General features: G+C 43.0%; 1 protein-coding gene across 1 annotated transcript in view; it reads left to right on the top strand.

Annotated features, from left to right (window-relative positions):
* The window catches only part of CPB1 (carboxypeptidase B1), a gene marked incomplete at both ends in the record, with an annotated part of 36,093 nt that extends 19,613 nt beyond the window's left edge, over positions 1-16,480 (top strand). The window contains 5 exons of the mRNA XM_081138638.1: positions 2,138-2,248; positions 2,336-2,426; positions 3,062-3,264; positions 14,546-14,630; positions 16,293-16,480. Coding sequence (XP_080994764.1) covers positions 2,138-2,248; positions 2,336-2,426; positions 3,062-3,264; positions 14,546-14,630; positions 16,293-16,480 — 678 coding nt within the window. The remainder of the gene's footprint in view (positions 1-2,137; positions 2,249-2,335; positions 2,427-3,061; positions 3,265-14,545; positions 14,631-16,292) is intronic.

Below are 16,480 nucleotides of genomic sequence, written 5' to 3'. Positions count from 1 at the left end.
TAGGTAGTACAGTGGATAAAAGGTAATGCTGGATAAACGCTAACTCGATCATTACCTCCTGGGAAGAGCCGTTGCATGTTTCAGAATAAAAGAAAACAGTGCATAGTGGTCCCTACTATAAAGTGGCACTGTTTTCATTCCTTATCATTCTAAGGATAAGATATATGTGAAAGCCCTTTAAAAACTAAAATTTTTAAATATCCATGAAGCCATATTTATATAAATAGATGATTGAGTAAATAAAAAGGAAAGAAGGAACTAGTCTTTCTTACAGAATTACTACTAACGGATGTACAAAGGATGAGCAAAATGGAAAGTCACCATTCGGACACCACAGTGCTCATCATTTCTGGGAAGTCAACAGGTGTGTGCAAAATCGGGGGTAAAGGTTTAAAGAGAAGTCGAATATTTGCAGTCCCAAAAGTATCTACTCAAAAATATGTATCAATTTATAAAGGCAAAATTTATAGTGGAGAAGCCTAGCAGGAACTCCCTTAGCCAAGTAAGTGATCAAGGTTAACATCACCGGTATGAGACATAATCAATACAATGTACCCTCTAATGTTATGCACTAAAAAGGCACATCATCTCTGTGGTATTCTTCTCCAAAATTCATAACTCCTCTCTAATTATTTTTTAAAAACCATAGAAGCCCAATTGAGGGACCTTCTGCAAAATAACCAGGCCAGTACCCTTCAGGAGACATGTCAAAGTCATAAAAGACAGAGACAGACTGAAGAACTGTCACAGATAAGAGGAGACCATGGAGACATGACAGCCAAATGCACTGTGGGGTCCTAGAAAAGAAAAAGGACACTAGCAGAAAAACTGGTGAAATCTGAGTAAAGCCTGTAGCTCAGTTTATCGTATTGTACCAAAGTGTATCACGGTGATCACCGCACCATGGTTATGTGAATGGTAACCTTAGGGAAAGCTGAGTGGAGGGTATTTGGGAACACCCTGTACTTGCAACTCTTCCACAAGTCTAAAATTATTTCAAAATTCAAGGTTTAAAGCATTAAAGGGCTTTAAAAATATAAGAATATTATTGTATGCAATATAATTTCTTTCCTATGAAGCACTTCTGTGTCTATTTGTATGGTTTTGGTTTCTAGACAAGTTATGTATCCAATTGGCACCATTTAACCTCAGTGGCTGTCTCACCATCTGTCCTCTAGAAGAAACTGTTATCATCACTGTGGTTATCTCCAATTGTAGACCACTGGAAAAGCATGGTTCCGTGGCTCCTCTGACCTCACAAGCCCATGCTTGTCACGTGTTGTTATAATGAACATACACACATAGAGTCACAAAGAGTATATAAAAACGATTAATACATAGAAGCCTTAAGCATCTTAAAGTCTATTCAAGCAAGCCTATGGAAGAGTTCAATTAAGTTTAAAATAATTCTGGAGCTGAGACCGTGACTAGGAGAACATAATGAATGGGCAGGAGGTCCTCATTCGTAGATAGGTGCCCACATTACGTAGCGTGGAGAACTAGTCCAGCCCCTGAAGAGTTCCCTTCTCGAGAAAGAAGAGCAAGAGGAAGACTTCCATTGTCGTGCAGCTTGGAGCCTCAGTGAGAGGTTCCCCCAAATCCAGAGGTGCGAGCTCAGTTTACAATGGGAGAGTTTCTCATTTTTCTTCCACGAGGGACACTCTGGAGAGACCATCGACAGGAGGTTTCACGGACACTTAATAAATTTCTAGATGACATTATGAGAAACATGACAGCCACCCACAGGCATTCCTTGCTTAGTAGGGTCTTACCCTCAGATCCTACTAACTTTGAAAAGAAGTTAGCAGTTATTATTGCGAAGGAAGTGAATCTGTATGTCCTTTCGAAGTCTTTAATTTTGTTAAACCTCTGTTCATTTTTAAAGTAAAAAGTAATAATTGTGTGGGCTACATGGAGATGAAATAGAGTATCCTGGAAACAGAGGAATTAGAAACAAGCATTTTAAACAAAACTATCAGTAGTATTTTGCTAATTGCTTTTTAAATATTAATAATATCTACTTCAACAAGGGACACTGCTTTCGTTACCAAAGTCAGCGTTCATCCGGCCCACGTAAATTTTAGCAGCCCCGTGCTTTCCGCTGTTCCATGAAATTCTGCTTCGCAATCGCCCGCAGGCCATTCGCACCTACGGACGTGAGATCCACATGACAGAGCTTCTCGAAAAGCTGGACTTTTACGTCTTGCCTGTGGTCAATATCGACGGCTACGTCTACACCTGGACCAAGGTATGTGGCCCAATATCGAGCGCACCGGTCAAATGACAAGCAGCCGCCTCCTGTCACACTCGCTGTCCCCTCTGAATCCACTTGCAGAACCGAATGTGGAGAAAGACGCGCTCCATCCACGAGGCGACCGGCTGCATCGGCACAGACCCCAACAGGAACTTCGACGCCGGCTGGTGCAGTGAGTGTCCGTCTGACCATGAGAAACGCAGGAGTGTCTAACACAAGAGAGCACATAACACTTTATCACTTGGAGTTCTCACCTCTGAAAGCACAGACAATAGAGTTTATTTATTCAGTCAGTAAAAATGTGCTGTGCGCTCTAATGTGTGGCCGGCTGTGCTAGATGCTGGAAACACAAGACTGAACAAACCAGACATAATCCTACTACTTGTGGAAGGTATAATCTAGAGGAGACCATCATTAAACAGTTATTTAAATAAAATCATGATAGAATTATAATTTTGTGATTCGAGCCTCAGAAAATGATTACAATAATAGGAAAATTTCTCATAGATATTAGTTTGCTCCTTACTTTTTCATTTTCTTACACTCTATTGATCTCACTGTATAATACTACAGAGGGAAACATTGCTGATTTCACATGCAGCCTGTTCCCCGGTCAGCTTAAAAGCATGCTACTCTAACCTTTGACTAGATGTGTACAAGTTTTAGAATGTATACATACATGAGGATGATTATAAGTACCCCTGTGGAAACCACTTATTTTTAACTCTCTAATCTGAAAGTTTGAAACATGCCCTGTGAGAACTGCAGTCGATGATCATTTACCACTAACAATATATGTTTTTCCAGAAATGGGAGCCTCTCAAAGACCTTGTGATGAAACTTACTGTGGACCTTCTGCCGAGTCTGAAAAAGAGACCAAGGCCCTGGCTAATTTCATCCGCAACAACCTGTCTTCCATCAAAGCGTACCTGACAATCCACTCTTACTCCCAGATGATGCTTTACCCTTACTCCTATGATTACAAACTCACGCCGAACAATGCTGAGCTGGTAAGTCGTCATGACAGTAGAGATGGTATTTCAGCGCGGAACTTTTTAAAATTCTATTCCTGGAAAAAAATTATAAGAACAATTTCTAGAAGTTCCATTAATAATTTTTAGTAATAGAAGCAAAAGACTTAAAACGGATTTACTGGGAATCTAGAATTGGCTAAACAAATTAGCTAAAAGAAATATGACTTTGATGCAGAGAATGGTCCCCAAAAGGTGGTTTATCCACTTATCTTCAAAATGACAATAGTTCTACCTCCTCCTGCTTCACCACAATACTGTCTCACAGGAGGATTTCAGAGGCGTCTGGGGTAATCAACAAAGTTCCTTCATCTCATACATAATCTTAATGAGAAAGTCAAGTTTGTCAAGTTGCCTTGAGCTGGATTTGACATAGGCAGAGCGTGGCAGATGTCATTAGGAATGTGGCACGTTTGGATGATATTGGGTTAAGTGATGAGATCCTAATATTGCTTATATCACTGTTTGACGAGGTGAGACAGAAAAGTAAATTAATCAATGAAAAAAATGATGTGAATGGGTCCTTAGTTGATACAGAAAATTATGCAAAAAAATTTTGTATCCCTGACTCAAAAAAACTAGCCATCTTGTTGGAGACTCAAGATGTAACTACATGAAAAGCTAAATTACATAATTAACAAATATCACACATCAATGCATATTTTTTAAGTAAGCAGGTTTGAATTTTTCAAACAATATTTTTTTAATTTATGAAAAATCTGGCTGCCAGAAGTTGGGACCAGTGATCTAAAAGAACAAGATTTAAAGCATTTGAGTTGTGCCAAAAAAAAAGTATTCCACTTGGACAATGACACAGATATTTGGCTCACCTAAATACATAAATTTGAAGACCCAGTAACTTTAACAAGGGGAAATTATTGTTTTGTACTTTCAGAGTCAGTCTTTCAGAGACCAAATAAAACATGTAATGCTGTAAATATTTTGTGAAGAGCAAAACAGAAAAATAACTCAGCATCTTAGAAAAAAATGTTAGCTAATAGCTGACAAGGTCCTTCTTTAAAAAAATCCTATTTTTCAAAAAGCTTCCCATTTTCCATATCTGTAACCAAAACACAAAGGAAAACATCATTAGTTGGAGCCATTAAATATTTCAGTGTTTCAATTATACTCGGTCTGTAAGTGTTCCCAGTGGGTGCTCAGGGCTCCCTGCCCCAGAGATGGGTGTGGTCAGCTCTTCATTTCAGCCCAAGGGGTGGGGGGGTGCTTGACTCCTGTGAGTATGTTTAAGTTGTGCCACATCAGAAGACAAAAAGATGAAGCCATAATAACTAAGCACTAATAAACTAATAAGTAAAACAGTAAAACTAAAATTATAAACCATATTAAGTATAACAATAACCAGGATATCCAGTTTGCTTAATAGCAACTAGTTTTAAACATAAATTCTAAAAGACTAACACTTAAAGTATTCTTTGGAATTGAACTGCTTCACAAAGTTTCAATACTTTTTTTTTATTTTGAGAATAAATTTAAGCCCTTGTAGATGGGCTTAAACTTTGTCACCCCACACAATAATAATATAGTATCTGGGCTACTCAAAAATCCTACAGATTCTCCCTTTAAAAAAAATCAAGTTCTACTCTTAGAATCTCCTGAATAATTTCTGCTACTTCCTGTAGTAGTTTTATCCAAGACCCAAGACTCCGAGTTAGTGGGTTGGTGGGCCAGTTCACATGCACCCCAAAAATGAAGCTGTTCCCATAGAAAGCGAGCCGCCAATACTCTGACAATCGGTCCTTCATTTCAAATCAAGGAAAGGGAAGTAACAGTTAAAAAGATATTAGAAATCCTGTCCTCCGATATTGTTTTTAAATTCTAATTAGCAAAGAAGTGTAATAAACGGAATTATATCAAAGTAAAATATTCACAATCTATTCTCAAAAAAAGCACAAATCACAAGATAATCTTACCTTAGATGTTTATTTTTATATTCACAAAACTAATGAATTCCAGGAAAAGAACATGCTACTTCTTATCTCTTTCCAAGCATAATAAGATAGGTGAGTAAAATGCAAAATGTAATTGTACTTAGTTTAAAAGTTACTTTAATTTCCAATCATTTTTTCTATAACTAAACTTTTGCCTAGTATCTTTAAAGAAATATTTAAAAGCCACTAGTAAAATCTAAAGTAAATGTTAGTTGATTTTCTGATTCCTTTGGGATCTGGATTTAGCTTGGCACCCCAAAGCAACTTTAAATCTTTTGAATAACTTAAGATCTTTCCAACCTTTTTCTTATTTTGTATAAATTCAATTCACTTTCTTCAAAGCACATTTTTCTAGAGCAACTCATAACTATAGAGTTATTATAAAGACATGTATAACCAAAAGAGAATTTGAGTCTCTCAAAACGAAAATCATTAGTCTTTTCATGGGTTTTATTTGTAATGCAGATATCAAGGAAAAAATAAGTCTTGATCTAGAAAGATGAGTGTTCCATCCAAATCTAGTGCCTCCATGTTAATTCTCAGTTAGAAAAATGTGACCCCACAGTAGAAAACAAAAGGTAGGGAAAAGTTAATGGGATAAATTCTGGGCATACCACATTACAGATAAGTCAGAATTTTCTTAAAGCAACGCAAAGCAGATTTTGTCTTACATGAAATTTGGTATGTGTGTGTATAAGCATGATTCTAATTTCTCTATATACTTATAAATTTTATAAGATTATATTTGTTGCCAAGAAAAATGCTTCAAAGAGAATGAGTCCAGGTTGAAGGAAATTACTCTGTACTTACATTAGCATTCTCAGCCCAACCTAGGACATATCAGAAGTAGCAATCCTTTGATATCTGAGTCATGATGAAAATTTATGTGGCTCTGTTTCTGAAAGATCTGACATGTTGATTGCCTGACAATCGCTCATATCATGAGACAACCTTCAGAGGGAAGAAAGGCAGAGATAGGAATGCAGAAGACCAGCGAGGTGAAAGGACAGAAGTTACTGCGCAGATGCCAACCAAACAGCGAGGAAGGCAGCCAAAACAGACACCTTCGGGAGATCAGTAAAAAAAAAAGAGTGAGGAATCATAAAAGTATCACACATGCAATGCTCCCCAGTTTGCAAACTGCTTTCAGAGAAAGAAGAGGGAGTGCACTGTGAGTTTCCAGGGCTTTAACAAACCGCCCAGTTCCTCACTATCTCCAAAGGAAGGTTTAAAGCTCAGATAAAGGCTATACTTACATTTTCAAAATTCTAAGGGACAATGAAATATTGACTTGTACGACCCCTTTATTGTCACAGGAAATAAAAACTGGGAGACACCACTGAAAAAGCTCCCAAACCTATTCATATCTTTGCACTTATTAAGTATGGTGAGCTCCCAAGCTTTGCTCCACCTTCCTCCCAAAGAGGCCTACATGGCACTCTTAATAATTATTATTATCATTATGCCACTTCTAAGTTCAAAGGCAAGATCCCAGGATAATAACATGTAAACTAAGCATCTTGACCCAATGCACAGCTGATGTGCACAGATAAAGGCTATACAAAGGTCCACCAAGGGGCATGCATCTCACACCACATTTCTGCATTAGAAGCTCAGAATTTTCACAGCTGGAAACCTTGGAATTTCTCTGGTTTTCTCGGTTTCCAGCTGAGATAATAAAGGCTTGGCTAAGACAACAGCAGCAGTAGAGGGAGCCTAGGGCCTAGAACTCCTGGATCCTGAAGAATTCCCTAGGCCGCCCCAGTTTCCAAGCCTACACACACAGGCTTGTGTAGCTGTGCCCCATGTTGGCACCCATGTAGCTGTTATTCATCAAACAGTCTTTCATGCTCCCGCCCCTGGACTTTGCTAAGGATTTACACTGGTCAGCTGAGGTGCCTGACTTCTCAGGGTCCAGGCTTTATGATTCTGGCTGTGCTTTCATAGGTATATATTCATTAAACAGGAGGAAAAAAAATCACAGTCTTAATGAAAAATTCTTAAACTTGATCAGAAGATATATTTTTCTAAAGCCTAACACCTGTCAGCCTGGCGACACCTCACTACCTCTCAATTAAAGTTTCAGTTAATGAGCCACCAGGATAGAAACCCACACTCCACCCGAGCATCTGAGCACAGAGCAAGGCTCTGATTAGAGATAAACATAAAAATCAGAGGGAAGAAATATTGTGATTAGGAGGTGGACAACTGCAGGGGCACGAGCACATCCAATCACAGCTGTCACCACATCCCTGCCTGATAACAAGAGCACTGGGGCCACAGCCCACTGTCAGGCAGGCCACCAGCAGCTAAGGCAGACAGGACTTGAGGCACAAAACATCCCCTTCAGGATTTTCTCAGAACTTGTAATCTCACTTAAAAGACAAAAAGTTTCAAATCACAGCTGCAGAATTTCTTTGATTAGAGAAACTGGTTGCTGACTTACCACTAGACATTTTCAGTGACTTCTTGGCTTGTTAAAATTCCCCTCCAGGGGCCTGTCAGTCCATGGCTCATCAGGCAATTCCCAGAAATTTCATGGAGCCCCTATTAAGCGCTCAGCATAGACCCTGGTTCCTGCGATAGGGAACAGCGCGGGTCTTACGGAAGGGCTGAGGTTCAGCCTCTGACACCACACAAGAGACAGACAGATGGCAGTTTCCAACCAGGCACAACAGCAGGAGTTCAGGGTGGGGAGACGATGATATGTGGTGAAGCTATTCAATGAAGGTTACAGAGAGGGGACACAGTTCTGAGCCTTGAAGGATGCACAGAATTGGGGTGGCAGAGGAAGGAAGAGAGCACTTTAGACAGAGAGAAGAGCCAGTGAACGTGCCACGGTGGGACTGGAAGTGGAGGTGATGGGCCCGCGTGGAGAGTTCCCCTGGGAAAAGAGCGGCCTGAGGCGGCCGGGCTGCGGGGGAGCTGGAATGCCCGGTGACCCCGTGTGGGAGCTGGGCTCCGGAGCCATGACCCGGGACACGGCATTGCCAGGGCAGGTACAGGACTCAGTTACGTGTGAGTTTCAGAAAAATAATGAATAATTTTTAATATTTAAGTATGTCCCAAATATTGCAGGTGGCAGACTTATCTGAAAAAGTATTCTTTGTGTATCTGAAATTTACATTCAACCGGGGAACCCCCTATTTTTTGCTAAATCTGGCACCCCAGCTGGTAGCACTATGTTTGAGCGGTATTGACCTAGCAGCAGTTTTTAGGAGACATTTATACCATAGTCAACAGGGAAATAAGGATTCAGAGCGCCTTTAAAACCAGTTCTCTTCCTTTTTAATTTTTTTCTATAAAATACACTCTTTTTGCCATAGTTATGTCCTTTATCTGGCTTTCCTTTAAACTAGTTTTGCCCCCTTCTGTGCCCCCAGGGAACATCCGGCCATGTGGGGGATTTGGGGTCATCATAACCGTGGGAGAGCTTGGCATCGGGTGGGCAGAGGCCGGGGGCGCTGATAACAGGGCGGCCCGCAGCGGAGAGCTGTCCAGCCCACGTGGCCGGAGCTGGCTGCTGAGCAACCCTGCTGTAAGCCCAGATAAGAGCCGAGCCACACTCCTGGCCAAGGCCCCTGGCTTCCACAGGACCTTCCACCCTTCTCCCGAGTAGTTTTCAGTGTCCTGCAAATCTGAAGTGCAGGAGACCATGTGCATCCCATCCTAAAGCATTTATTTCTTAATATTTATTTGAAAGAAGCACTGTTTCCACCAAAAAAAAAAAAAAAATTCTCTGGACTTTGAAACTTCAGCTGACTCACGCTTCACATTTTCCTTGAATTTTAAAGAGCTTAAAAATATGTCTGTAGATCAGCCAAAGAAAAAATGTGGTTGACATCAGTGAAAACATTCCCACACTCGCCCTGGGCTCTGCCGAGACGGGCAGCCTGCTCTCCGAAGCCAGGCCCTCCAGCTCCGCGCCTGCTCTCACCCCAGGGCCTCACAGCCAGAGCCACGCTTGTTTACCTCTTCCTGTTCTCAGAAACTGTTGTTTTTTAAAGTCCCAAAGGCTTTCTCCTCAGTGCCGGCTCTAGGCCTTGCAGGCTTCTCCTTTTGCACCAAAATTACAAATGTTAAATTCCTTGTTGGTCCCTTGGTGTGAGTTCCCCGCTATCGCAGGACAGAAGAAAGGAAACTGCAGTTAAAGATCAATTTGATGCTTCCGTTATCACGTCTGCACCCCCAGGGATGGTTAAACTCCAGACTCCAAGTGAGAAACAAAGTTCTGAAGAAAATGTCCTTTGAATTGGTTTAGAGCCCTAGTCAGTCTGAGGCGTCTGTTTCTCGTACTAGAATAATGGGCCCGGTAGATTAGGCCGCAGCCTCCCTGTTGTGACACTGCTGTGTGCACGGAGGCTGCAGTGAGGACCGTGAGCACCGTCCTGAGTCAGGGGCTCCCTGATCACAGGTCACCTGGGAACACAGGTCAGTGGGAAAAACACCCTCACTCTCTTCACCTCACCAGCCCCCCGGAGCTCAGAGCCTGCAGAACCGTTACACCAGTGGCTCCTTTGTCTCTTGGGCTTTGAGTTAGAGGTGACACTTTAGACTTGCTCTGTCTTTTGCTGTGTGACCAAAGGCCTCTTTCTAAGAAAACAGGTGACAAAAGAGAGAACATGCATAAGATGTGGTAGGAAACTCATAGCTAAGGATTAATAAAGGCTGGCCATGTTTGGCCTTGACTAAAAGCAAAGTTTTCTCGAGGCTGATTTATATTTAGCTTTCTTCTGTTCTTTACAATTGGTAAAACCAGCTCCAGCAACACTTCTTTTGAAGTATTTGGAGGCCAGGAGGAGAAGTGAAAAGGAGCACAGGACTTGAAGCAAGAAGGACCTAGCACGAGCCAGCCACTTACTAGGGCTGCGTGCCCTCGGGAGAGCTCTTTTACCCTCTCTGAGTGTCAGTTCTTTTATCTGTAAAATGGGGACAAAAATACCTAGCTCTTATCAAGCATTCTTTGTAGAGTCTAAGGTTTATGTAAATATTAGTTCTCAATTTGAAGTCCATTGAGCAAAGACATAAGATGTCCCTCAAATGACAGGTTGTACAGAAAGTGTTGTTGATTGGAGTTTTTCAAGATGTGGCTCACACTCCGATGAGCTAGTGCGTCTGCGGGTCTTTGGCCAGCTGTCTGCACCCCTTTATACAGAGGTAGACAAGAGAAAGGAGTTACCACTCTAACATTTTCGCAAATGCAGGAATCACTCTCCTCTCCCACTCCTGGCAGGGCTCAGTCACTCAGCCTGGTTGAAGCATCCCCACCAAGCGCACTGCCCTCATGGCATTCCATTCCCCCATGAAATTCTGTGTCGATGAAATGTGGACAGATAACGTTGGAAAGATAAATGACTAACATTTGTGAAAGTATTTGAACTCTTGAAAAGAAAAGACCCACACTGAGTCCAGAGATTCTTGTTAAGATCATTGGAATTTAAAATGGTATTTTGGTTGATTAATGTGTGTTCTGACTTTTTTGTCTCTTGGCTTTGAGGAGCTAAGAGAAAGGGTCCACAGATTTCTTTTTTAAACATTGCTATATAATGTTCATATATGTAGCAAATTTGGTCTTGCTTTTCTTTTTAATTTTTTTTTTTTATTGACTTCAGATAGAGGAAAGGAGAGGGAGAGAGAGATAGAAACATCAATGATGAGAGACAGGCATTGATCAGCTTCCCCCTGCATGCCCCTCGTTGGGGATCAAGTGACAAACCAGTCATGTGGCCTGACCAGGAATCAAACCAAGACCTCCTGGTTCATGGGTCAATGCTCAACCACTGATCCAAGCCAGCTGGGCCATGAATTTCATTTTTAAAAAATTAATAGAAATAAATGAAGTTCACAGTGGAGGTCGATGTCTAAAACTGTGGCAACCCATCAGCCATCAGTACATAGTACTGCCACCCTCCCCACCGGCATCCCAATCTCCACTAAGGCGATCACAGTTCAGCCTTTGCAGAGCTCAGCACCCTGCACCCCATTCCAAATCAGGCCAGCTGTAATGCCCCGATGCTGCAGAATTAGACTCAGTCAACCATGTGCTAGGTGCTATGCAACCTGTTGAGGATACAAAATGAATAGCCAAGAACCCCTTCTCATGAGGAGCTCATGGGGGGAGGAGAAAATAAATACCAAAAAAACTGATTATAGCACAGAGTGATAAGAACTCTGATAGAGGTGTGAGCCCTCACAAAGGAGGGGACTCAGTGCGCCTGAAGAGAGTTTGAGCATGTTTGCAAAGAAGGTGACACTAAAACTGAATCTTGAAGAACAATAGCAATTCTCCATGTGAGCAAGGAGGGGAAGGGGAGTCCAGCAAAGGGAGAAGGGTACCCAAGGTCAAGAAGGTGAGGAGAGGTAGGGAAGGGTGTGCAGAGATGAGTTCAGGGAGCCTAGCTCGGAAGGAACAGGTGAGACACAGCAAGTGATGCAGACTGAGAGGGAAGAACAGGGACAAGCCCACATTCTCATGCCAAGAAAAGAGGAAGGTGAGAGCCACTGACAGATGTGGTGATGATGTAAATGTCCAGTTGAGAGAGCAATTGAGGGCAAGGGGGCTGACGCTGAGGTGCAAACTAAATGTTCCTGCAACGTGCACTGTGACAGAACAAAATGACCGCAGTTTTAAGATAACATCAATCTTCAGCATCAAAGGCACAGCAACTATTTCAGAAAAGGCAAATTGAACTTTTGTGTTGACCCTAACTGTTGTTCTGGCTAAATTGATAAGTTGACTCAGTCAAAAGGGGTAACAGATCACGAGTTGGCCCCTTAGGTTTTGTCGGATGACTCAAATATCATGTTACACCAATAAGGATATTGAGAGACTTGAAGGTCAGCTGACGCACAGGAGTTCAGTAGAGGATGACAATGATCTTGTCTTAAATGTTCTCTAGTCTTCATAACTTTTCACATTTGGACCTGACCCTGAAGAATCATATCTTTTTTCCCCCAGCTTTATTGAGATATAACTGACATAAGATTGCATAAGGGTAAGGTGTGCGCTATGATGACTTGACACATGCACATATTGTGAAATGTTTCTCACATTAGTCACCACCTCCTGTAGCTCACAGAATGACCATGTGCTGCAGTTACAGGGAGAACATTAAAGCTCTATTCTCATAGCAGCCTTCAGGTGTCAAAGCAGTACAGTCACCTATAGTCACAATGCTGTACCTTAGGCCACCGGAGCTTATTAGAGTCATGTTTTTACTGAATAAAAATAGTAACCCAAGGCTTAGGGGGGGGAAACAGCAGATGAAAAGCCTGAAAAAGGTAACTAGGGAAGAAATAAAAGTTTTTTAGAATCAGAGATTCTGCCTTACAGAAAAATAACTAACTACAGATGTCCTTGGGCAATGGCAAGTTAAAGAAATTCTAGAATAGTAAAAGCATACTGTTTACCGACCAAAAGAATTAGTACCTCACCATGTTTCGCATCTCTAAAAGATGGTTTAAATCTATCCTGAGCATTATGAAATGTTTGTAGACTAGTTCAATTCTATTTGGCAACAGTCCCTGCACTAAAGGGTGGCCAGAAGACCTGACTCTGGTGAATGAGACTGAACAGGAACTAGACATATCATGTCAGTAAAGAGGCCGTGCAGTCAGAGAAAGCACATGTTAGTTTAGCAGTTTGGGAAAAAAGGAAAGTGAAACCCTAAAATTTTCACGTTGCTATCCAAAAGTCTGAGAAAATTAGTTCCCAAAAACGGTTTGCATCATTTCAGTCAACCAAACCAGAAAATCGTGGTTTAAATTTTATAATTCTTTTAAAATGTTCTAATTTACCATTTAGTAGATGAAGCCTGAACTCTTTGGGGGCTGGAATCCTTGAAGCCTTACAGACATGTGCTCATCAATTGCACATAAGACTCTACTACACTGGCTTTAATATTAGAAAAATAAAGAAGGGAAGTTGCTACTTTGTAAATAGAATTATTCTAATTTCGTCACCAACCTCACAGTTTTCCAAGCATATGTACAAGACATACCAAAGATGCCCAAGTGTGAAATATAGCCAGTTTCATCACCAGAGTGAATCGTGGCTTCTCCTATAGTAGACAATCGGGTTTCAAGTCTGTGTTCCCCAGGCAGCCTAGGCAGGCCTTGCCTTTCAAATGACCTATTTAAATAAGCAGGGTGTCCGTGGGTATTGGGGCGTCCACAGGGCAGGGAGGAGCTGGGCGCAGAGCTCTCCTCGGGAACTGAGGGCAGGGGCAGGACGGCAGTGGGTCTTTGGAGAGGGTGATGCTGCTTCTAAGAAGAAAAGAATACACACGAGTTAATATTTCCTACTTTTTTATCCTGGAACTCAAACGTTCTCCCTTTTGAAATAGGATAAATGTTCTCTAATTTTTCAGTCTAAAAATCTTCCGGCCGAACTGCCCGGCATCCGTGAGACTGCCGAGGCCTAAGCTTCGCGGTGAGGCGCTGAAGGTCGCCTGACCCTTCAGTAGCTCTCCTGCCCAACCCCCACGGTCCTCTCATGGCTTTATCTTGGCTTTATAACCTGCATCATTGCCGGGTGGTTTATGTTTCTTGTTTGGGGTTCTTTTGTGTGTATTTTACTTTTGTCTGTCTGTAATAACCATAAAGACCTCTTTGCCTCCCACTTTTCTCTTACAAGACCCAGAGACAGGATAAATTTGCCAAACTAATCCTTAGACATGACCTGACTTTTACTACACAGTGAAATTCTATTATGTCGATAAATGTGGTATCTGGGACAGTTACAGATAGCAATAGCCTCATTTCTCTAGCCTGAGATAGGATTTAAAAACATTTTTAACAGGCCTAAATAAGAATTCCAAAAAAAAAGCCAACTAAATTCTATGTAAATAAAAACAAAAATGAAGCAAAAATTGTCCTGTAGCTAAAACAGAACTTATCCCTAGAACTCATACTTTTCTGTAACAGTGATTTAAAATAAGTAAAGGACCAATTAAGGAGAGTGCTGCCCATCCTCAGAGTTCCAACAAATAGTTACTGATCAACCACTAAGTGACAAGCCCTGGACTAGACTCTGAGGACACTGAAATAAAGACAAAAAAAGTCGCTGAGGACTCAGAGGCCAGCAGATGGTCTTGACGCAGATGCCACGCTCTGTGGGACGAGGGAAGCTCGGGGACCGCTTGCGCCCTGGGAAAGGCATCCTTTCACGGCAGCCCTGGGATCTCCTGGCTGGAAGTCGGAATGGGTGCTAACAGCATGAGCCGTTAGGGAGCTGCAGCTGTCCTGACGGCACTGTGTGGGTGCTGTCCGTCTGTCTGTCAGCGTTGCTCTGATTTCCTGCTCTTTTGCAGAACGCCCTGGCCAAGGCCACCGTGAAGGAGCTGGCCACGCTGCACGGCACCAAGTACACCTACGGCCCGGGAGCCACCACCATCTGTGAGTCTCGCGTCGCAACTGTGCAGGGAGCCCGGGGCCTTTTCTTTCTGATCATTTAAGGCATGAGGCTTTTGCCCGACAGTGAATTTTTTATAAAATATGTCATCAGTTTTCTGTTGAGAAAATAAGAGAAAAGTATATCACTTTCAACCCACGGAAACATTCGCTGCCTGTGAACGTGCGCCACTGAGCATCTGCCGTGTGCCAGCCCTTCCTGGTGCTGGGAAGGAAAGGAGGGCGGAGGGCAGGACAGACGGCAGGAGGGGGCAGGAGGGCCCGGCTCAGTCTTCAGGGAGCCCCGGCGGGGAAGCAGGAGCCGGCACGGACGGGCGAGCTACATGCTGACAGAGGGGGCGCAAGGGGAGCACGCCACGGACTAACCGGCCCAGCGCGGTGCCGGGGAGGCTGCCCAGGGCCACAGCACGGAGCTCTGTCTGAAGGGCACTTGCTGGAGGAAGCGCAGGAGGGAGGCCTACTTCAGGCTCAAGCCAGTCACTGGGGGTGTGCAAGGGAGCGACGAGACACAGTGAGAGAACGAGGCGGGTGAGACCTAGCTGGGATCTCACCGGGGAGGCACATTCTGTGCGCTCTGTTTTCAGCTTCTACCAATATTGTTCTTTGCCTTTGCATGCTTTCTTTCTGCCCCAGCTCTGAAAGTACTGGAAATACAGGAAAAAGGGCCCAGGCCTATCATCAGGGGGCCTCCAGGGCAGCTGGGGAGGCTCCAACCCCAAGGCTTTTATTAAGAAGCTTTACGTAGAGCACAGTTCTCCGTTCTTGTCCTTTTTAAACTGCTCCGAGGCAGACAACAGATACTATTTTCTTAAGGGTTCTAGCAGCAATAACCCACCTCTCCATACCCTGAGAACTCCTTGTATATTTTACTTAGACCGGTTCAGTGAGGCTTTTCATCCTAATGTAAGGCCTGGGAGGTCAGAGGCCATGTCTCTCCTTTGTCCTGACATCCCCAGAGTGAGCCCACGGCCTGCTGCTCAGTGGGGACTGTGCGTCATTGACTGAATTAAATAGTTGAGGGAAGGAAGGAAGGAAGGGAGGAAGGAAGGAAGGAAGGAAGGAAGGAAGGAAGGAAGGAAGGAAGGAAGGAAGGAAGGAAGGAAGGAAGACATAATCCATGTGGCAGTGGCACCAACTGTTATTGAATGAGTGACTGGACGAATGTCTAATCTATGCCAGGGCATAGGCCAGACCCTGAGAGAGCGAAAATGAAGGCCCAGCCCTGCCCTCTGGCTGCTCCCATGTCATCTCTCAGCTCAGTGGCAGCAGGGCTTGGAGTCCGCTCCTCTCACCAGTCACCAAGCAGCTTTTCTGATTTTTCTAGCAGGTATACATTCTTTTCCCAGAAGTTACATACTACGTAGCATAGTTTACCACAGCACACAAGCACCCTGAGAAGTTTATACGTTGGAATTTCATACTTCCTAGGGTAGTAAACATATCATCCCCACAAAGGAGGCTTCGAGGTAACAATGGTCTAATTTTTTTAAATAGCCCCATATCTTTATGATCCTGTTTACTAGACAAGCAACCTACCTATCTTATTTTGCACAGTGAAACATTCATAATTATAAAAGGAAGCTGGGTTTTTATCTTAATTTCCTTCCTAGATGTAAAGATTTTTTTTCTGCTGTTTGCACATTTCAGATCCTGCTGCCGGAGGCTCTGATGACTGGGCTTATGACCAAGGAATCAAATATTCCTTCACCTTTGAACTGCGGGATAAAGGCAGATACGGCTTTGCCCTTCCTGAATCCAAGATCCGGGCAACCTGCGAGGAGACCATGCTGGCGATCAAGCACATCGCCGGCTACGTCCTGGAGCATCTGTACTAG

Source organism: Miniopterus schreibersii, assembly GCF_964146895.1.
Source record: "Miniopterus schreibersii genome assembly, chromosome: 5".
Classification (NCBI taxonomy): domain Eukaryota; kingdom Metazoa; phylum Chordata; class Mammalia; order Chiroptera; family Miniopteridae; genus Miniopterus; species Miniopterus schreibersii.
The sequence above is the reverse complement of the archived record's forward strand: the minus strand, read 5'-3'. Positions and strand labels throughout refer to the sequence as shown.